The following is a 24,313-nucleotide window of genomic DNA, read 5'->3' on the forward strand; positions in this document are numbered from 1 at the left end:
TTTTTATCAGCAGTTTGAACTCGTATTCTGATGACACCCATTCACACAGAGGATCCATTGGTGAGCATCTCATGCAATGCTAAGTTTTTCCAAATCTGTTCTGATGAAGAAACAAACTCATTAATATTTTGGATGAGTGAATACATTTTTGTTTAGCAAATGTTCATTTTTGGGTGAACTATAGACCAATTTGGAGCGGACGTCACAGTTACGTCAGTTGCAGCTGCACACGCATTGCGGTGGCAGAAAAACACTAGTAACAAGTGGAGGAAAATGGCTAAAATCCATGGAATAAAAGAAAAAATATATTGTTGTGCCTTTGAATGTCAGAATCAGAATGCAAATCATTTTGATAGAATACTGTCATCAAAGATGCCATTTTAAGCTAAATGCAGATGTTTAAACAGAGACTATGAATGAAACCTGCTATGATTAACCTACTTTTAAAGGATAAATTTTATTTAAACAATAGGTCTACATAATATTCGCATATGCATAGAGGACATATTGTATTAGCTCTACAGTTACAGCATGAAATATTACAAATCATTTGATTCAGATCGGGACTTCGAAGCATGTATTGCGAATCATTTGATTTAGATCAGAATGGGTTCGTGAATCATTTTGCTAACTGAATGATTCAAATCATATGATTCAAATCAGATCGGGACTTCAGAGTGTGGATTGCAAATTATTTGTTTTATCCCAGCATTTTCGGAGCGGGTTCACAAATATTTTGCTGTAGATCGGAACCTCAGAGCGCGGGTCGCGAATCATTTGTTTCACATCAGGACTTCAAATCACATACCGCGAATCCTTTAATTTAGTTTGGAACTTCACGTATCGCAAATCATTTGATTCAGGTCGGGACTTCAAAGTGAGTATTGTGAATCATTTGATTTAGATCAGAACGGGTTTGTGAATCATTTTGCTAATTGAATGATTCAAATCATATGATTCGAATCAAATCGGGACTTCAGAGTGTGGATTGCAAATTATTTGATTTATCCCAGCATTTTCGGAGCGGGTTCGCAAATCGTTTGCTTTAGATCAAAACTTCAGCGCGTGGATCGCGAATCATTTGTTTCGCATTTTGCGAATCCTTTAATGTAGTTTGGAACTTCATGTATCGCAAATCATTTGATTCAGGTCAGGACTTCAAAGTGCGTATTGTGAATCATTTGATTTAGATCAGAATGGGTTTGTGAATCATTTTGCTAATTGAATGATTCAAATAATATGATTCGAATCAGATCGGGACTTCAGATTGTGGATCGTGAATTACTTGGTTTGATCAGAACTTCAGAGCTTTTAAAGCATAAATTTGATTTAAACAATAATATTTACATATGCAGTTCATAGAGAACATATTGTATTAGCTCTACAGTTATAGCATGAAATATTATTTAAACCTGTAACATTTTGCAGAACATTTACCTTACATTTATCTTACATTTATCTTAGATTTACCTTTATCTTACATTTATTTTGTAGTTCTGACAATTTTTTTCTCGGAAATGCAAGTTTATGTGTCCTAGTTCGGACTTTATAACTCAGTGTAACTTAACAATAGCAAGTTTGTCAATTCTGAGGAAAAAAAGCTTGAAGTGTGGGATATAACCTCGTGATTCTGAGCCAAAAGGAAAAGAGAGAATGACGAGTTGATTTTTGTTATCAGAATTTTGAGATATAATCTCAGAATTGAATTTTGCAATTTAAATTTAAATTGACCTTTTTTATTCTTTAGTTCTATGGCTTCCATAGATGGCTATTTAAAAAACACAAAATTGGTCTATTCCAGTTCCTTTAATGCCGATTTCTGCCCTCTCTGTGAACCAAAGAGTATAATATGCTTGAAGAGAGCAGTCTGTTATACTTTTCAAAACTTGAATAACTTTATTTTGCATAAGTGCATGAAGCCTGGGGCTTTCAGGCTTTAAAAGGACAAAACACACAATAGAAGTATCATAAACATTGTCAACACAAGTTTGGATTGGGAAAGAGGACGTTTTAGGTTAAAGTTATAGTAGTCAGTTTGCACAAGACTATTTATTTCAGAAGATCCAAGAGAATTAAACACTATTTTCTTGACACAGGCCTACGATCAGCATCTCTCAGGGGAATGCTTTTGAAAGCTAAAAATGATTTGAATTGGTACTCAGTGCACCCTGTGTCTCAGTTACAGTCTTGGTTGTGAACTGTGTGAAGCTCTTAACTGTCAGTCAGTCCCATGAGGATGAATACAAAGAAACAGCCACGGGTCGAGTCGGATAGATAGCGGCAAAGCTGGAGAGAGAGAGAGAGAGAGCTATCTTACCGCATGACCTCACTGAGTAAATAGGATAAGACTCCAGCTGAAATCTGGACTTTTTTTTTTTGTTTGTTTTTGTTTTTCATTTTCTAATCTCTCTCGTTTTACGAGCTGAAAAAAAACATTTCCTCATAACACCATTGAGATGGAATAGCCATCACTTGAGTCACATTCAGGCCTCATATTTTCCTCAGGATCAAATGAACATAAATATGCTCCAAAACAATAAAATCTGGGCGTCCTGTCATTGTTTTGTGTGCTGATTATCTCACGAGGCGTGTCGAGTAAAGTTTCAGTGAGTTGAATTAGTGGTGGTGTTTTTTGTTGTATTTATTTGACTTGACTCTCGTTTAGTGGATGGTGTTTGCACACCTCTCAACACGCTGACATTTTAACTCCTCTGTCTGAAGGAAGACTTCAAGGAAATGCTGGTGGTTTTTCGTCGAAATTGTATCTCTTTTTCTCTTTTATCGCTCTCACTCTTTCTTCACACTTCACATCTCTCTCTCTCTGCGCTCTCTCGTGACGGCTCTTTTTCCAGCGTCTTGACATGTGGATCTCGATTTGATTGACTTACACAGCCTTCGTGTTTGGTCTTGTAGCCAATTAAAGTCTCTTTGGCTTGGAAAAGAAGTCGTCTTTTTTTCTTCGTCTGTAGAGTTCACCAGACCCAGACACGAATAACCCAAACACTTTGTTCAATTATGTGTACTACTTTTTTAGACTAACTGTATGATTTGCCTCTGTTTTTGTTCATCGAGCACAAATGTCACAAAAATATCAAGCAGGCTTTGTTAGATGTCAGTTAAGGGAAGTGGCATGTATTGATATTGGCATTTGTTCAGAATGCAACGCCGCTTTTATAACAGGTGCACGTTAACCACAATGTTTCAGATATAAAACTCTTTCAGTGCCTGATTCTTCCACTGATGGGCCATAACTTTGCCTGCACATGGAACAGGCCTTTGCTGATATGCAAAATGAGTTACACGTTTGGAGTGGAAAAGTTGTGAAAGTGAGTGTGTGATTTTCCTTCAACGTAATCATTTTTTTTCCTTGTAGTATTTCGAAATCTGAATTGTCTGATTGAACAAGCAGTCCTCTGAACTTTCATGCCAAAACAACTGCAGTAAGAGCAAACTGAATTCAGTAAAAAGTTGTTAAAGTTTAAACAGCAAAATATGTATTATAAATTAAGGTTAAATAAAAACATGCTCCAATTTAACTGCAACTTTAAAGTCAACATGAAATCAAAATGGACTCAGTTTACTGTCACAGTACACATTCCTGGTTTTATTGTGTATGGTTTATTCGAAAGAAAAAAAAGGTTTGCAATCTTCCATCAGAATGTAATTACTTGCTCTGCCCCTGAGATTTCTTTGCTGTTCCTTTTTCTTATAGTTTACACTGAAATCATAAAGTTTACAGCAATAGTAGCAAATAATGATGGATTTATTCAGAGACATTGCCGCTGGGATACATCAAGATGATCTCCAGGGTGAACTTGACCTTGAGCTTCTACGTCCTTCATGCAGATCTGGCTCCGTTCTGATACATAACGCCCACTTTTCACCATTCAATCACTTCTCAGCGGATAAAATCAAGCTTGTCCTTACATTTTGTTTATATTACTAAAGCAAAATGGGTTGTGTTGTGAATAGCATTACGTGTTGATTGTAATGCTGCATGTCTGGACCGCTAAAGGGAAAATGTAAATAGAGCACAATGCAGCGGTTTAGAAGAATCTGTTAGACTTGAATAAAAGTTGCTTATCATCAATGCCTCGGTTTGAGTTCGGTTTAATTTCTTTCACTAAATGAACAGCGTGGAATTTATATACGTTGATGGGAAGGGAAAGTGTTGCGTGACTTATATTTCAAAGTAAGAATGGCCCGATGGCCCAGGGCTGGTTTGAGAAAGCTTCAGTTTAGCCAGCTGACGAAAGGGTTGGTTCTTATGTTACTGTGTTCTAAAGATCTTATATTCATCCTGTTGATCATGTGTAACTGTTTTTGTGCTTTGCGAAGTTGAACATTTGGTTTTGAAGATTGTTTTATGTATTCTGCTGATGTGAAACTAGATAACGCCACCAAGATAACATTATTTAGCTGGTGGACTTTGAGGGGCTTCTGTTGAAATTGTGAATAAGCCTTTGCACAGTATACCATTCTCCAGCAAAAGTGCTTTTGAAGTTTTACAGTGACTTTATACATATGTGAAAAAAAAAAATTCTGGTAGTAAATAAAACAAATATTTTTGGAGACTGTTTTTCTACTTTAAAATGTAACATTTAATTTAGTATGTTGCTTGCCGTTTCTTTGTGGAATTTTCTAGCAGTTTTTTTTTTCTGAGAACATGAAGTTACATTATATCTGTTAAAGAATTACTCCACTTCCAACTTAAAAAAATCCTGATAATTTACTCACCCCAAGTCATCCAAGATGTTCATGTCTTTCTTCAATCATTCAAGTTTTTTTGAGGAACACATTTCAGAATTTTTCTCCATATAATGGACTTCAATGGTGGTCGACGGATTGAAGGTTAAAAATGCAGTTTTAATGCAGCTTCAAAAGACTCTAAACAATCCCAGCCTAGGAGTAAGGGTCTTATCTAGCGAAACCATCAGTTATTTTCTAAAAAAAATTGTAATTAATGTACATTTGAACCTCAAATGCTCATCTTGTCTAGCTCTGCGACACGTAGTCTGTGCACTCTGGTTCAAGACAGGTATGTCGAAAAACTCCATTTTCTCCTCCAACTTCAAAATCATCCTACATCGCTGCAGAAGTTCCAACCCAATGTTTACAAATTGAACATGCAAAGAAGGTCAAACGCCCTTTCCAAAAAAGGTAATACAGCGATGTAGAAAATGAAATGGGAGTTTTCCAACGTACTCTAACTTGAACTGTCTTGTGCACAGAGTATGCATGCATATCACAGAACTAGAGAAGATGAGCATTTGTGGTTAAAAAGTATATAAATATCCCTCAGCTGGGATTGTTTAGAGCTCTTTGAAGCTGCATTGAAACTGCATTTTTAACCTTTAATCTGTTGAGCACCATTGAAGTCCACTTTATGGAGAAAAATCCTGGAATGTTTTCCTGAAAAAAACATAATTTCCTTGCGATGGATGACATGGGGGTGAGTAAATTATCAGGAAATTTTTATTCTAGAAATAAGTAATCCTTTAAAGGTCCAGCTGCCCTTTGCAAATTTGGAACCAATTATTTGTTTTGGGGTGATGAAAACAATGTTTAATCAAAGGTGACATATGATGAAAATCTGACTTTTTCCATGTTACAGTGCTATAATCAAGTCCCCGGTGCATCTACCACCCCAGAAAACATGAAAAAGAACAACACAGTAAAAAATTTTTGGCAAGCCTTTCTCTGCAAGCTTTTTTTAAAAAAATGAGCTGCTCTGATTTCTCTGCTCTTTGACAGAAAGTGGATCTTATTATGCTATCACCTATTATCTTAACGTGCGCTTTTCAGTTTGTTTTCGCAACTGACAATGATGTACCAGATCTAACGCCATGGCAAAAGTTCAAACTGTTCTGTCCTTTGCTGCACAGACGAGCACAGGACACTATTTAGGGTCCCAGCCTCAGAGGAGACAAGAAAGCAGTGGATTTATTGATTTATTTATTTCCCAGCTATTTACCTTCACAGACATAACCAATGGTTTTTGTAACTCCTGTGTGTTTTTAACATAAACTTGTGTGTATTTGACAGTTTAAGCACAAAAAGACATGAAAGAGAGTTTAGTGCTCGCATGCCGTGTGACAGCCGTTTTTTGTGCATGTGCTTCGGATGTATCCGCTCAGAAAACCGTACATCAGTAGTTTAAACGAATATGGTTTAGCGTGATTGACATGATAATCAAAACCAATCAGATGTTTTTAGCAGAGTATCTGAGGTACGAGCTGTAAAGGCACAGCTCTATTCTGGAAAAGGGGGGCGGGGAGCAGCAGCTCATTTGCATTTAAAGAGACATGCACAAAAACAGCATGTTACACTCAAAATAGGCATTTTCAAAATGACATAATAAATGATCTGTGGGGTATTTTGAGCTGAAACCTCACAGACACATTCTGGGGATACCTGTATTACATCTGGTAAAAAAGGGCATAATAGGTCCTTTAACGAATACATATATTTCTGATAGTTATAAAAAAATCTTGCTAAATATACATTTATTCTTTCCTGTGGTGAGGCAAGCAGAAATGGAAGAAGAGAGCGCCAAAAGAAAAATCCCTATTAATTGAGCTCTGTTGTGGAGATCCAGGGCAGGCGGCTGGTGTTGGCCAGCAGAGCTGTGGCCCCAGATGGGCCCCTGATTGTGGGGTTTGTGTAGTAGCAGCATGTGCTTGAAGCGAGCTGGTATCCATTATCCTCTCAAACATCAGCACTTCACTGTGGGAACCTTATTGATCTACAGCTCTATAATTATTCTACTAGCGCACACACGCACTCACTCTTTCTCTCTCTCTTTCTCTCTCTTCTATCTTTCTGCTGAGCCCCTGATCCTCTTTCTTGCTCTTTTTTCCTTCTCTTTTAATTGCTTTTTTGTCTCTTTCTTATCTTCCTGTTCTCCCCCACACGTGCCTCATCCCTTCCCCTAATTCCAGCCCTGTCTGTCATCTTTTTCGCTCTTCCCCTCCCTTTCTTTCCAATGTTCCCTCACTCATTAAAGTGCAATGACCTTCTGTGTTCTACCAGACTTGAGAACAAGGTTGATTTTTGTCTACAAGTACATAAGACAGCTAATTTCTCTGATTATGCATTACAACATAGCAATTGTCAAGTCAGGATATGGGTATTCAGTCAAGTTGTAACAAGTTTGCAGGCTTGCACTCGTCTTTCAGTTCAGAATCTTACCAAGATGAGTTTCCAACAAATCTTTTTTTTTTCCTTAGAATCATCAGAAAGTAGGGCTTTAGATGTTAGATGTCTGTAAATGAGATTACAATTATGTCTGCCACGATTAACACATTTATGCCTGCAGGCAACTAAAGCTGTTACCACTTTTTCACTCTCTTCTTTCTATTTTTGGGGGGTGAATACAAATGTTTTAATAAGTAGACAGCTTTAGGAAGAGAACTTCTGAAAACTTGATGGATAATGTTTCATGTTTCATTTAAGCTGCCATTTCTGTGTATTTACTTGCAGTTCACCTGCCACATTTTTTAGGAGTTTCTGTAAAGAGATATCATATGTGCCCCCTGGTCATTAAATGTGTAGTATTAAATTTATATTCATGTGAAAAATAGATAAAAAAATAGACTCTGTTGTTTAAAAGTTTGGTGTTTGTAAGATTCTTGTAATGTTTTTGAAAAAAGTCTCTTATGATCAGCAAAGCTGCATTTATTTGATAAAAAAAATACAGTAATACTCTGAAATATTATTACAGTTTAAACTGTTTTGTTATAATTTTAATTATTAATATATTTTAAAATGTAATTTATTCCTGTGACGACAAAGCTGAATTTTCAGCATCATTACTCCAGTCTTTAGTATCTCATGATCCTTCAGAATCATTCTAATATGTTGATTTCATGCTAAAGAAATCAAAATGTCTCATTTTAATCCATTTTTGAAAACAGCAGAAGTCCACTTTCAAAACAAATATTCACATATAATGTACTCACCCCCTTGTCATCCAAGTTGTTCATGTCTTTCTTTCTTCAGTCATAAAGAAATTATGTTTTTTGAGCAAAACATTTCAGCATTTTTCTCCATATAATGGACTGGTATGGTGCCCCGAGTTTGAACTTCCAAAATACAGTTTAAATGTGGCTTCAAATGATCCCAAATGTGGTTGTAAACGATCCCAGCCGCGGTAGAAGGGTCTTATCTAGCGTAATGATTGGTTATTTTCATAAAACCTAATACGATTTCTATACTTTTTAATGTCAAACGCTTGTCTTGTTTTACTCTGCCTGGACTGTTTTTGTTCCGGTTCATGACAGTTAGGGAATGTCAAAAAAGTCCCATCTCATGTTCTCCCTCAACTTCAAAATCGTCCTATATCTCTGTTCTACATATTTTTTTTTTTTTTTTTTTTTTTAAGGGTGTTTGCATGTTCACTTTGCATAGACTGGATCGGTACTTGAAATGATTTTTGAGGGAGAAAATACAGTTGGAGTTTTGTGACATACCCTAACTGTCTTTAGCCAGAATACACAGAGTTCAGGGAGAGTAAGACAAGGAGGAGCGTTTGAGATTAAAACGTTTTTAAATTGTATTTTTTTTTTATGAAAAGAACCGATCGTTTCGCTAGATAAGACCCTTCTTCCTCGGCTGGGATCATTTACAACCGCATTTGGGATTGTTTGAGGCAGCATTTAAACTGTATTTTGGAAGTTCAAACTTTGCACTATATCAGTCCATTTTATGGAGAAAAATCCTGAAATGTTTTCCTCAAAACATAATTTCTTTACGACTGAAGAAAAAAAGACATGAACATCTTGGATGACAGGGGGTGAGTACATTATCTGTAAATTGTTGTTCTGGAAGTGGACTCCTCTAATATTTTGCAGAAATATGTATTTTTTCTGGATTCTATGATAAATATTTATTTGAAATAAAAACTGTAACATTGTAAATGTATTTGTTATCGCTTTTGATTAATTTAATGTGTTCTTGCTGAATTAAAGTATTAATTTCTTTAAAAAAAGGAAAGAAAAGAATATGGTGTGCTATTTTCATACAGCTTGTATTAATGTAAATTAATTGCACTATAAAGGTGCCTAATCAATCAGTATCTAATGTTTTGTTTTTGTCATATGCAGCTTTTTTCAGAGATTTTGTTGGCTGTTGTTATTGTAGTATCCTCTCTCAATCTGCGGTGGTCTTCTCTGGTCTCGTGGCAATGGCAGCGTGACTTGATTTGAGATCTTTCAGTAACTCCCTCAGGTTCAGTGGGGCTGGATCAGGAAGCTCCAGCCATTGATTTTTCTCTCTTCTTCTATTTTAAACCCTCCACAGTCTCTGTCTCCTCTCAGCTTTGGCCTCAAGGCTGCTGTCAGTTTAGCATGGACCCCTGGGGATCAGCAGTACCGTAAAGACTTCGCCACGGGCACAACCCCACAGCAGAGCTCCTGTGGACTGTGTTTATTTTACTAAAACACACTCAAACAAGCTAGCGGCAAAATACTCAATGAAATAAACCTCATTTTTTAACACTAAAGGATAGGGCTGTGCTGATGGACTTGCATCATTTAGTTTGGTTTTGAGTAATATTGTTCTGATTCAGGTAGGAGATCCCCCCCCCACTAAGCTCTTCGCAGTGCATTCTGGGGTTGCCTTAACTAATTGGCCCGGGGCCAGTGTTGTCTTGGGCACTGCAGTCATTCGGTTAGATTTCAAGTAATAACAGTTGTGAGGTCTCTATAGTAACAGCTTCAAACAGAAGGGGTCACGACAGGCCTTCAGGTTCTTCTGAAATGAGGCAACGGTTTTCATTATTTGCCGTCTGAGGTCACAAGCATAAGTGAAACCATCCAATCAGTGTTCCACATTACTGTACTCTGATGATCTGTTACTCTACAATTCACTGTGACATTTAGGAGAAATAAGGCTTTGTCTGCCTGACGTGAAATATCACATCTGAGGGAATGTAAGGCCATCACTGGGGCATCACTGGACTTTTCTTAAAACTGCTGCGTTGCTTTTCTGAGTTTTACTATTTAAAGAAATGTTAAAGGTTCAGATCTAATTAAGCTTTATTGATAGCATCTGTAACTGTAAGACTTTAAAGACAAAATGTTGCCAATAATTCATCTACTATAAGTCTGTGAGTTAAGACGTCACAAAAGGCAACTGAGTAATTTTTTAAACGCTCACTGATGCTTCAGAAGTAAAATGCATGCATTGAGAGACTGGGGGGTGAAAACTTTCTGAATTTGAAGATCAGGGTAAATTTAACTTATTTTGTTTTCTGGGGAACATGTAAGTATCTTCTGTAGCTTCTGAAGGGCAGTACTAAATGAAAATAGTATGATATTTGGCAAAATAAGAAAAATGTGCACATCTTCATTCTGTTCAAAAGTTTACACCCCTGGCTTTTAATGCATTGTTTTCCCTTCTGAAGCATCACTAAGTGTTTGAACCTTCTGTAATAGCTACATATGAGTCCCTCAGTTCTCATCAGTGTGAAAAGATGGATCTCAAAATCATACGGTCATTGATGGAAAGGTTTAAAATACACAAAAATGCTGAAAAACCAAAGAATCTGTGGGACCTGAAGGACTTTTCTGAAGAATAGCTGGCAGTTTAATTGTTTGGGACAAACAAGGGACTCATGAACAACTATCAATTAAAAAAAAACAAACCCAGTTTGTTACAACACAGGTAACAACACCGTATTAAGAATCAAGTGTATATTAACTGTTGAACGGGGTTATTTTTAGAAATTCAGCTATTATTTTCTCTTGTGGACTGTATGTAAATGTCTTATGTGTACATGCAGTCTTATTCAGGTCAGTACTAAATAAAAAAAATAACATGCATTTTGTATGATCCCTCTTATTTTGGTAAAATAACATTTTTCAGATTCTGCAAGGTGTATGTAAACTTTTGACTTTAACTGTAAATTGGATTGATTTTAATAACTAAGTTGTTAATGTTTAAGTGTGTAGCAAGCACTAGAAAAATACAAGTATCGGATCGGTACTTAGTATTGGCAGGTCGGATTGGGCGCACAAAAACCTGATCGAAATTCCCTATTTAAATATTTTGTTACTTGCTATTTCTTTGTAAGTACTTGTGAAATTTACAAATAATTTCTGAGTGAAAATTGCTTTAAAGTGAATGCTACGCCATTTTTTTTTCCGTGTAGATGTGCCAAAGTATTGTTTTAGTTTGCTCTGCGCAAACTAATACTTTGCAAACAGTTCAGTCATGTTCTTTCTGATATCTCAACATATCTTCTATGAGTTTAGTGGTTTTGTAAAAGTTCAAATATTGGATTAGTAATTGTTAAAGATTAGCAAGCAATTTTATTACACTATATTCATTATATAGTATGACTGCTTTCAAAATTGTATGTTTGAACATTTATCCCAGAGAATGCCTTGCCCTGTAGGCTTCCATTATACGTTTAGTACTGTAAATGTGATTTATGCTTGTTTTTCCAAATTGAGGGCTGTGGTAATCAGCAGCATCTGTGGTGAGAGCTTAACTTGCGTTTAACCCGGAACATTCCTTTAAATCCCTGTCAAAAGGAAAGCGATGCGTGTTTGGCAGCAGGTATTGCTAAACTGTGCCGTTAGACAGCTTTCCTGTGCTAATTAGCCTGGTGGATGTAATCAGAGTGGGAAAGTGGTTTAGTTTGGCCACCTGTGTGTGTTTGTACACACGGTCATGTGAGCGTGCTCTCGCAAGGTCACTACAACAGCTGCAAGCCTGCTAATCTCAAATAGCGGGCAGGTGCGTGTGTTTGCCCGTCGCGGCACATTTGAGTGCATGAATGTGTTTGCCCCTCATTGAGTGATGGGAAACGGGCTTGTGTGTAAGTGTTACAGTGGTATAGTGTAGTACACAGGTGTGCCCTTAAATATTTGTGTGCATAAAATCGTGTTTTTTGTTTGTATTGTGGTTGATTTTCTGCTAAAGTGTTTTTCTCTCTTTACAGGAAGTTTGGGGAGCGCCCTCAACCACAGCGCCTGACGAGGTACGTTTATCACCTTCATGTGCTAATAACAAACAAACAAGCTGAGAAAGGCCTCTCTCTGGTGCGGCCTGCATTTGTGCATTACATGGCTTTATAGTGACAACAGCGGAACTTGTAACGCACATGAGTTGTCACTTTTAAAAAAGACATTTGTCATTTTTAAAGAAAATCCTACAGTAATTGTACAGTAACTGTAAATTGTCTTACTCTATATAGTGAAAAAAAATTATAAATGGTTTAACATCACGGTCACAATTTATTTTAAAGTCCAGTTCTCGCTATTAACAAACCATTAACTACAGCTTTTGCCTCAATAAACTCCTAATTTGCTGCTTATTAATATTTAGTAAAGTAGTTGTTAAGTTTAGGTACTAAGATAAAATACAAAAATAAATAAATAAATGAATGAATAATAATACAATAATCAGTGTATTTCAAAATTACTTTGTTGTAACATATATCACCAAATTTTTATATAGTGCTACTACTATTACAACATCAATACTGTAACCAATTTGTAACATTTGAACTTTTAATTTAGTGTGGTATTTTGTTATTGCAACGTTTTAGTGCAGTTTTCACCGGCAAATGCAATTGGATTTATATGTATAACAAAATTCACTGTTATCCCATTGGTCACAATTGTGTTTACTCATTCTATGACTGCGCTCAACAAAACTAAATATATGTGAATTCATATATTAATATTAGACACCTTAAGGATAATGTGTACCAAAAATCTTTGTCATATCTTTATGTTAACATGCTTTTCTAGCCTTTTGTTTTGGAGCTTTGATGCAGCCATCATCTTCTCAAGGTGCAAACAGGAAATAAACTGCTCTGGTCATGTGACAATTTGCACTAACCATGTGAAACTGCACTGCATTTCACTGAGAACTTTTTTATATATATATATATATATATATATATATATATATTTTTGCAGAAAGTGCACTAAAACATCAGTCAGTAAGGTTTTTAGGAATATAATTTTTTTTTTTTTACGGTCTCAGTTGTGGGATTAAATGGGTTAAGTACCTTGGCATATTAGATAGTTAGTGTTGGTGAATTAACTTTATATCACCCAATGTAATATATGACTAAGCTATAAAATTTTCACCAGTATGCCATATTTAAAACCATATTCTTATGGTACATTTTCTGGCTAGCACAGCTGCCATAAATTATTGTAAATTTAACAGGAAAATTTCATTTTTACAGTGTATGAATTACATTATATTATATTATATTATACGTAGTAGAAAACCCATGAAAGATTTATATTATTTAAAAAAATCACATCATTTAACACACATTTTGGACTCTGAGGGGGGGGTGCTGTTATTTCGATGATGTCACAACTGGAATACACAACTCAAAAACTTGGCTTTTCTTTGTAATTTTCACTTGAAGGGCAACAAGACAAGCGATCTAAGTCTTCACTGTTTTCCTAGTGATAAGAAGAGGAGAAAAGAATGGGAAGATGCCTGTAGATGAATAAAACTTCCAAAAGACCTTCGTCTTTGTTCTCTCCATTTTAGCCCTGATGCCTTTGAGGCTTTTAGTAGACCACAGCTACCGAAGGAGTTTACAAACAGCAGAGACAAGGGGCGCTGGATGCCATCCTGGCACAATGTAAATATGTTGACGCTTGTCATGACGCCACAACCACACTTGACGCCACACTTGAGAAGAAGTTTCTCAATGTGAATTTCACTCGATATCCGGGGGTGTTTAGACTACTTGTTGGGAAAGATCGATGATACAGCATTTGGTTTAAGGCTACGCTTATGGCCATCACCGCCTGTCAGCTCTTTCAGCTGTGGTCATAGTAGCAGTATTTTATTTTTTGAGATGTGTATTCCTAGTTATGTTGTGGTAAAAACAGCAACAAGGTAGCACCAGTAGCTCTCCAAATGCAACCATTCGACGTCATCAAATAATGGCGACCCCATAGACCAAAATATGTATAGAACGATTTGGATTTTGGATGGATATTTCAGTAAGAGGCATCATTTATGTTATATTAAGCCATTAAAGTCTTTATACCCAAGGTTCTCTTTAAACCTACATTTTTTTTTAACTTTACTTTTTTCAATTACAGCTTAATGGCCAGTCAGAAAATAAAAGCACTGTTGGTTTAGGACATCCTGAGCTGTTGTCCCCTTTGAGGTTTAGTTTTAGTGTCTCTCGACACTGCTTTGGAGTTTTTCCGTAGTTACTGTCCCTATTTGTCGCCATCGTTTCGCTCTATTTTCTCTTAGCCTCTTTCTCTTTCCCCTCTTGTCTCTCCATTTAATGTTCTTTTGCTCCGTCCATCCTTTTTTGAAGAGTCAAAATTAGAGGCCAAGAATTCGCCCAAGAAATATGGAACGAAATGTTTTCAGACGATCCCTTCTGTGAAGCAGATCCAGTCAGCGGTTCGTGTTTTGAGTGGAGAAGTGAGGGACGTGGAAAATGATAGAGAGGGGAGAGTTAAGCGCTGCCCGCCCAACCCGTGCCGCACGCCCTGCGGTTAACTTACAGCACGACTGCATTCTGGCAGAGAGCACACGCCCTGGCGGGACATTGCCACTGCTTCACGGCCCCTGTCTGTGCTGGGCCCCATGCTGTGAATATGAGTATCATTAGATGAAGACTTATTTGTCTGTAAATTGTGCTTAAAATTCACAAAGGTGTTGTTCATTCACAGGTTAGGAGAAGATTAGGTCGGATTCATTTGGGTCAAACCTATTTGGATAATGCTTTCTGTAGACATTGGCTGTTTTTAATGAGATGTGCACCATGGTGTGATGGCTAGGGGATAAAGTGATGAAGTGTGTGTGTATGTGTCTGGAGCCCATTGCTAAAGATAATGTGACATGCCCCGAGGAAGATGAACCTCTTTAAACATCTACAGTCTCAATTAACTGGCAGAGTATTATACAAAGCTTCTCCTTATATTTGTTTCTCGTCTTGTGCACATTCAAACTTGCAGCTTTGGCACAAGTAACTGTTTTTAGCAGTATTACTAATTCTGCAAAATTTGGGCATGAACTAACTTGAGCAGTTTGTCATTCATACTTATCTTTTTTCCTCTCTCTCTTTTCTTGCTTTTCTCCGTTTCTGTCTGCTTTTTTACTCTCCAACTTGATTTAAGACCAGACTGTCTGTCTGTCTGTCTATTTAGATTTATTATTATACTTCTTTATTAATGTTTTAAATGACCTAAATGAAAAACAATGCATTAAGAGCCAGGGGTGTAAACTTTTGAACAGAATGAAGATGTGTACATTTTTCTTATTTTGCCAAAATCTCTTTATTTTTTTCATTCAGTACAGCCTTTCAGAAGCTACAGAAAATACTTGCATGTTTCCCAGAAGACAAAATAAGTTTACCCTGATCTTCAAATTCTAAAAGTCTTCACCCCCTGGCTCTTAATGCATCATGTTTCCTTCTGAAGCATCAGTGAGCATTTGAACCTTCTGTAATAGTTACATATGAGTTGCTCAGTTGTCCTCAGTGTGAAAAGATGGATCTCAATTTTGTTGGAAAGGGTTCAAATACTCAAAAATGCTATAAAACCAAAGAATTTGTGGGACCTGAAGGATTTTTCTGAAGAACAGCAGGCAGTTTAACTGTTCAGGACAAACAAGGGACTCATTAACTAAACTATAACTAAAACACAGCTGTGGATCATACAGGTAACTACACAGTATTAAGAATCAAGTGTATGTAAACTTTTGAACAGGGTCATTTTTCAACTATTATTTTCTCTTGTGGACTATATGTAAACATCTTTTATGTGAAATATCTTATTCAAGTCATTACAAAATAAAAAAAACAACAACATGCATTTTGTATGAACCTTCTTATTTTGGTAAAATAAGTAACATTTTGTAGATTCTGAAAGGTGTGTGTAAACTGTAAAGTACATTTTAAATACATATTCAGAGAAAATTTGAATATATGTATGATGTGATGCATTAAGCCACGTGAGCTTAGGTGAGCATTCATATAGAGAGTTTAATGATTAAATTCCACATCTATGACACAAAGAGAGAAAGATCACTGGAAATATAATTCTTGACTTACGTAGCCCACGTCGCATTGTGGTTTTCCCTTTGAAAATCTTCTTTCTAAAAACATTTGCATCTTTCAGGTTTTTGTATCAAATGTGGTGTTTTGACTTTCATGTCCTGTGGTTTTGAAACTATTAAAAAAAAGTGTATGTAGATGTAGATTGCATTTGTTGCGGGTTTGCTGTTGCGTGTTCAGTGTTTGTGTGCGTGTTAGAAGCTCTTCCTGTTGAGGTGCCCGTATTTGTCATGCTGTTGTGAAAATTGATGATTCACAAAGGGCCTGTCCACTTCTTTCCTCAAAGCATGTCTGGCATTGTGTATATGTTTATCAATGTAATGCTGTGGTTGCTTGTCATTACTTATTGGTCCGTCTGTCTATAAATTGTGTTTTATACTTTAAAGTAAGGTTCTGGCTCCTCAGTAGGGTGGATATAGGCTATGTAAATCTTTGTTCTGTTTGAATTAAAATTTCTCTATCAATCACTGTTTTAAGTATGTGTGTTTTCCGTGAGGAAGTTGTCAGCAGAGCTGAACGTCTGTGGTTTTTCTCTTAAGCTCATGACGTCTCATGGCCCAGTGGCTTGACTTTGCGTGCAAGACCTTTGTGTGTGCAGGAAAACTCTGATTGATCTTCAGGACAGCTTGCATGGAGTTGCATGTTATTGATGACCTTATTTTACCAGCACTGCAAGGTGCAATAAACCATAACATAAATAACGGGAAGTTCGGTTCAAATGTTTCCCGTAAGATGCTCGCCAATGAAGTGAACCTCAAACCTTCTATCATATGTTTTCCACTTTAGTTTTTGGGTGGTGCATGTTTTGGATCCTAAGTGATCTTTGATCCTTAATCGCATTTTTAAAACGTACACACAACTGCATATATTTTCAAAATCAATTTGTCAGTAGGTTGTCAGAATGACTAGTCATCTTAGAAGGCTTTATATAATTATATAAAGCAATATAATCAGCATCACATGATCCTTCAGAAATCATTCTAAATGCTGATCATAAATGTTGAAAGCGGTTAATTAATTTTGACAGTTTTTAACAGTTGCTTAATTTTTTTTTTGGAAACCTTTTTCACGATACTTTCACGATACAAAAGAAAATCGTATATTTAAAATATGAGAAATATTTTGTAACATTAGAAGTGTTTTAGAATGCATTCTTGCTATATATTAAAAAGTATATAAAAAACTGACCCCAAACTTTCAAATAGTAGTGTATTTACACGCTTCTATATATAAACGACTAACTGACTATAACCGTTCATTGCACAAAACCACAATATTCCTCAGAAACAAACAGAGGTGCATAGAGATTGTGCACAATAGGAATATTGCTCGCAGCAGGTGGTTTTAAGTCTGACAGTAATTGTCTTGAAATGTATGATGAAAGTGGTATATTTGATACAAAAGTAGTGATTTAATGGGTGTTGTTGCTTGGGATGAAATGAAAGAGTTTTGCCATCTAAAAGTTACACTGAAGCCACAAAAAGCACCCCTTTTTAAGATTTGCTGCTCGACCTCACTATAGTCAGCAGTTTGCTGACTAACTGACCATGCTTCACCCAACTTTCAAGAAACAAATGGTATAACGTAATTTAGCTGAGGGCTATACTGTCAGATCTTTGATTGTAATGCTAACAGAAGATGTGTTATGGTTTTCCCAGCACCCCTGCAAATGTTGAGGTCCATCAATAAACTCTCTTCTGAGATGCTTTGTAAACACTGCTGGTGTTTTAGTGAATTGTCAGGTTGCCGGATATCAAAGCTGAACCCTGTTGATGTGAAAACACTTGCGCATTGAAGGGAAATGTCGAAAGTCTAGGAATGTTCTTGCTTTGGTGCCTGTAATCACGAATCGGACGTGCGGCTGGTTTCATGTGCTCTGCACATGGTTGTCTTTGCACTGTTGAGGGAATTCACTAGAATTTGGGAAAATGGGTACATTTTGTCTGGGGATAGGAGAGGACTCTGCTCAGTAGAGATTTGTCCTTTCTGAAATCCATGTCGGAGATGGCCACTGAGTCTTCTTTTTCTGAACACACACACATGGCAGGTTATTAGAAGTATCAAAGGTATCAGATGACATGGGCCTGAGGAAGATGACATCACCAGATCCGCAGGAATTCACCGTTTGTGTGTGTGTCCTGTGAGGCTGGGAGGTTCAGCACAGTTCAATATTCACTCGCTCTACGATGCTCAATGACATACAAGATCTTAGATAAAACCGTATGCAGTCTGTCCGATAGGATTTCTTTTTAGCATTCATAATGACCGTAAAATCATTTAGCGTGACGAAAAAATTTGACAGTGTGTGACCAAAGACTAAAACTACTGTAAGTTTACACTAGCACTGTCTTAGGTAGACGTACTGTCATAAAACAAGCAGTAATCTGTAATAAGCTGTTATTTATTTATTTGTTGTCATAACTAGCTATGACTGCGACCGAAGACAAGCCATTTTGTCAGACTTGAGCCCTATTCGGATGCAATTATTTCTCATTTGGCCTGTTTTTAACATTTACAGGGGTTAGTCTGTGATTTTATTGCTGTCCGAATGCAGAATATCTGTGTTTTTCTCGCACCATCACCGGAAAAATCCCTGGCCGAATTACCTACTTTTTTTTTTGTCAAACACCAAGGTTGTGTGGTAATTTAACTGCCGCCTGAATCCACATCTATGAGTTCACAAGAAGAAATTTGATTCAAAATTCAGTTTAAATCAGTTTTTATGACTGCCGAACACCGTACAGTAACTGTTGCACTTTTTAGCATGCATATTTATTGCTGAAATGCTGGAAAGTATTTACAAGAACAATATTTCATAACTACTCCACCGCAGTGAGTGGGAGCAGAAAGAGAAAAGCACATAAACATTCAAGATGAGTCTTTATTAAGGCAGCAGAAAGTATGCAATACAGTTTAAACGTGTATTATATACAATTATATGCATAACTGTATTGTGTATAATTGCTTGATTCTTAATACTGTTATTATCTGAATGATCCACAGCTGTTTTTTTTGTTTATTGATAGTTGTTCATGAGTCCCTTGTTTGTCCTAACAACAGTTAAACTGCCTGCTGTTCTTCAGAAAAATGTTAAAGATTCCACAAATTCTTTGGTTTTCCAGCATTTTTATGTATTTGAACCCTTTCCATTAATGACTGTATGAATTTGAAATCCATCTTTTCACAGTGAGGACAACTGAGGGACTCATATGCAACGATTAAAGAAGGTTCATACGTTCACTAATGCTCCAGAAGGAAAAACGATGCATTAAGAGCCGGGGGATGAAAACTTTTGAACAGAATGGAGATGTGTACATTTTTGATTTTGCCTAAATATCATATTTTTTTCATTTAGCACTGCCCTTCAGAGACTACAGAACATAGTTACATTTTCCCCAGAAGACAAAAGAAATTTACCCTGATCTTCAAATTCAAAAAGTTCACACCCCCTGGCTCTGAATGCATGGTTTTTCCTTCTGAAGCATCAGTGAGTGTTTGATTCTTCTGTAATAGTTGCATATGAGTCCCTCAGTTGTCCTCAGTGTGAAAAGACGGATCTCAAAACCATACAGTCATTGTTGGAAATGGTTCAAATACACAAAGATGCTGGAATACCAAAGAATTTGTGTGACCTGAAGGATTTTTTCGAAGAACAGCGGGTTTAACTGTTCAAGACAAACACAGGACTCATAAGCAACTATCAGTAAACAAAACTTTTGACCTCAACTGTAAATAAATATAGCGATAAATAATTACCTGTTCCACAAAAAGGAAGCAACTTTGGCATCACTACTAGGATATCCTATCATCAAATTCTTCCACTTTGTGAATGCTGTACTGATTTTTTTTTTTTTTTTTTTACGCTTATATTTTTTGTATGAGCTAAATCTAGTCCATTTAATTTTATAGCACTTTATACAATACTGATTGTTTCAAACTTTCACATTAATAAACTGGAAAATAAGTGTTGATGCAAAATCCATCGATTATGAAAAGACTTCGTGTTCAACTGTAAAGCATCGCTCCAACAGCGTCATTATTCAGCTCAAATTACTTCAGTGTTGATATAGTTAAGTCCAATAACAGTGTCAGTATTGCCAAATTCATCAGTTATGAAACAAATTCAATTCAGCTATAAAGCAGCTCTTTGGAAGACAATACTGTTATTATAATTTATCTAAAGTCATTTCAGGTTTTGTTCTCATAGACAGTGTCAAAATAATATTTCGTAATATTAATTGTATTTTAAACCCCAACTAAACAAGCCAAAGCCAGCAGTGGCAAGGAACCAAAACTTCATGTTGGTGTTTATATCATCTGTCTTCAAACTTTTTCTGTTTTTCAGCCATAGAGGTATTGATTCATTATATTTGCTGGTAAAGTGTGTTCCATTGTGTATTTTGCATTTGCATCTTCATACAACGCAATGCTACAAGCACAAGCGTACAGATTCTCTCCATGATTTTAAAATGCTGAAATACATTAAGGGTAGTGCTCTGCACAACACATCATTAAAACATGTTTCATAAAACTTTTATGAGTGTAATCTTTATCTCATATCAGTGTACAGCATTCAGATGACTCTCTTCAAAAACACAATGTATTAGTAGTATAAAACGCAATTCTTAGTATGTAACACTTAAGCACTACTGAATGCACTTTTAATTTAAGAAAGAAGGTTCCATTTTTGCTTACACACTTGTGCTGATTGTGGGGTGGGTGGACGGATTTGCAGCTGGAAACTTGATTAGGCCAGCGTGTGAAGTTACGTTTACTTTAAGCGTTAGTCATTAGTCCTCCTGTTAGTCTTGGTGCATTGAGCCTGTCTCTCGCCTTGTAGGAGAAGGATTATTGTCAGAGCACAACCCTTTCACCTCTCTTCCCTCTTATACTTCCCCTCCCACCCTCATGTCGCAGGGCCCCCTTGCTTTCCATAACAAAAGCCTGTCTAACTTGAGCGTGTGTGAGACGTTTGCATGGCAAAGGGAAGCTGCTTGTGTGTGTGTGTGTGTGTGTAAGCTGCCCCCCCACAATTACCCGTCTCTGTGTCCCTCTGAGCATTTTGACGTGTCAGGTGTCACTGACATCTGTGCAAATGGGCCGTTTTTTTGTGCGTGTGTGCGTGAGTGTGTGAGTGTCTACGTGAGCGTTTTTATCCAACACATACGGTCTGTTACAGATCAGAGTGTTTTTCATCTTCCTGCAGAATATTTCTGTTTAGGATTCTGTTCAAAGCTTATGTTATCGTATTAAACAACAACCTTGTAGCAATGTTTTTTTCATGTTTCCTTGAAATGCATCACACTTCCAGAGCGTCCGCATTTAGCGAGCTAATTTAAGTTTGCACATGCAGGGATGTTTTTCGTTAGTTAACTGAGGTAATTGGAACGCTGACACGAAATCGAAATTTTTCGATTATGAGCTAAGAGATTTTGTGCTGTTTGAATTGTACACACACACACATTGCTGTCCTTTTGCCCTTTTTCTTACCCCCCTCTTCCCCTTCTTTTTATTTTAAAGACCCCCAGCTGGAAAGCTGAGGTTTTTGGCCACAATGTTTGTGTGCTTTCTGCAAGCAACACATAGTTGCACTCACCAGAGAATTGGCTAATCAAACTTGGGCCTGTGTTTCTAGTCAAGCTCTGGAGATTTGGGTTTTGAAGCGCATACAGGCCTTCAGAAAGCTTTCTCTTTAAAGAAACACACACACCACATGCTTTCACCAGAACCCTCTACAATAGCGCTTCTAAAGTGGTTTTACAGGTCTGAAACACAAAGATGTGTTTTAAAAACTCTAAACTGTGGCAGTGGAATTAAAGCACATGAGTGAAAGCAAAGTAGAAGTCGTGTAGAGTTGCAGCTGTTATGAAAATGCTTATCAAAAATGTAATCTTGCCTGTTTCAGTAATGGATTTTTGTTTTATCTGTGATAACGTTATACCAAAGTCAGGTCACTTGGCAGCCATAATCGTATAGCTTGTCATGCAAGTACAGCTTCATTCAACAACTTAAATGGGGAAGGACCGAAAGTATGTTGAAACTGCGTTTCAGTAACATACTTAAACTCAGGGTTAAAATCTGCTAACAATATCTCGATATAATGTGGTTCCTAAACTCAAGAATGCAATGCAAGTGCATTCTAGAGTAAACAAACAGACGATTGGCTCTTTTAACTGTAAGGCAGGACTTTAATTCCTAAAGCCACTGTATTGAGCGTTACGTTTCCTCCCGTTCACATTCATGTGTGGACCATCTCTGGTTATACCACTTTAGTTTGAGATGGACGTCTGTTGGTGAGGTGGCAGTGCATGAGTGATCAACTAGTTAGGTACTCTATTAAGTAGTCGACTAGTAAAACTATTCAAACCTTGCAAAGCTGATTTTCAAAGTTGATGTAACATTTGTGAAAAAAATGGAAAATAGAAATTTTGCATGTTATTAAAGGCACAATATGTAAGATTTATTAATTAAAATTAAAAAGACGCAAAATACGTACCGCCATGTACACTTCGTGACATATTCGATGTGAAATGTTCACTGAGTGGTGCTAAAAGATTTAGTTTTTTCCCTTGAACAGATGAACGCACATATGTTTTATGTGACGTTGGTTTTGTACGTGTCACCGCAGTTCTGACTTGAAATGTACGTTGAGTGGTGCTATAACTCTAATGTTCTGTGTCTTTTTAAAATAATGTGCCATCTGCATTACTCCTAAACCTACCTGATAATACAAACAAACGCGGAAAACATAGAACCACTATTCGGCGCCAATAGGCTCGTGGTTAGCGTGCTGACATATAGCGCCGTTGCGCTGCAGGCGTCCCAAGTTCGAATCCTGGCTTGTGGACCTTTCCCGATCTTACCTACACTGTCCAATCTAAATAAAGGCATAAAAATGCCAAAAATAAACCACTATACATAAGACATAGAACCACTAAAGACACTTTAATATGTTATGCGACAGTTGGTAAACGCACAGAGTAGCATTATAACAGAACTTTCAACACTATCTAGTATGATAAAACAGCACTGCTCATTAGCTCATCCACGAACGTGATTTCTGACGACAGCTCCCATGATTCTACACTCAGTTACGGCGTCGTCAAGCTACACCAGAATTGCTCAAAATTCCCATCACTTACTAATATTTTCTGTCTTATGTGCTTCTTTTCCTTTTGTGATTACAGAGAAGCCATGCGGAATTACCTGAAGGAACGAGGAGACCAAACTGTGCTCATCCTACACGCTAAAGTTGCACAGAAATCATACGGCAATGAAAAAAGGTAAATGACAACTATGATTCATGATGAATTCATGAACTGGAATGTAAAATGGTTTTTGACCTTTTAGCAAGCGTAAATACTGAGCATTTAGTATATTTGGTATTTAAAGGGGTGATGAACTGAGAAACCAAAATTGCCTTGATCTTTAGACATATAAGAGATCATTGTACTATTAAAACATCTTGTATGTTTCAGAACTCAAAATTTTGTCATTAGTCGATCGACATCGCTGCCTGTTTAGCCCCACCTACCGTTTCGCACATAATGTTTGCCAGAGAGGCGAACGCGTACGTCTACGTAGAAACCAAACGATAAAGATGACTCTGAAAGCAACAGGATGCTCTGCAGTGCCAATTTGCATTGCTTTCCCTCTGATCCCAGCGTTAGAAAAGAGTGGGTGAACTTTATTTTTAATGAATTTCCAGACCTCGTCAGTAAGGACTCTGTCCTTTGTTTACTTCATTTTACCGTGACGCAACGCTAGTTCCTTTATCTCAGTGAACATAGGTTACATTAGTAACTGGAATGACAGAATTCAGCGCAGGATTTTCAAAAAGATTGAAAATAAAAGACAATGCTGTGCCGCCTATATTGGATCCGACAGTGATGTCGCAACAAAAGTATGAGTAACTGTTTTCATTACATGGTCAATATTGCTTTGTATCTTCTTACAGGTCGTTTGATATGTACCGAGTTATTTACGCATTTTAAACCTAAATCACAGCGACGTCCACCTATGAGGAATGAATGAATGTACGCTTTCGAGTGTACAATCCGCCATGCCTGTTAAAACAGAGCGTCCTGCTGAAAATAGCCTATTACTTCTTAATTATGATGTTTTTTTGATGTAAAAATCTTGATAACATTATAAGTGGGCCTCAGAGAACAGTACAAAATTAAAAAAACAAAGGCAGTTCATGACCCCTTTAATCTTCGGTGTCTGCATCGCATCTTGCTTTTTTCAGCA

The 24,313-nt window shown here is 36.9% G+C and overlaps 1 protein-coding gene across 1 annotated transcript in view; it reads left to right on the forward strand.

Moving 5' to 3' along the window:
* Window positions 1-24,313, forward strand: part of rbpjb (recombination signal binding protein for immunoglobulin kappa J region b) — a 61,684-nt gene that overhangs the window by 23,629 nt on the left and 13,742 nt on the right. Inside the window, exons 2-3 of the mRNA XM_051115098.1 lie at window positions 11,948-11,986; window positions 23,251-23,346. Coding sequence (XP_050971055.1) covers window positions 11,948-11,986; window positions 23,251-23,346 — 135 coding nt within the window. The remainder of the gene's footprint in view (window positions 1-11,947; window positions 11,987-23,250; window positions 23,347-24,313) is intronic.

This window comes from Labeo rohita, chromosome 7, assembly GCF_022985175.1.
Source record: "Labeo rohita strain BAU-BD-2019 chromosome 7, IGBB_LRoh.1.0, whole genome shotgun sequence".
NCBI classification, from domain to species: domain Eukaryota; kingdom Metazoa; phylum Chordata; class Actinopteri; order Cypriniformes; family Cyprinidae; genus Labeo; species Labeo rohita.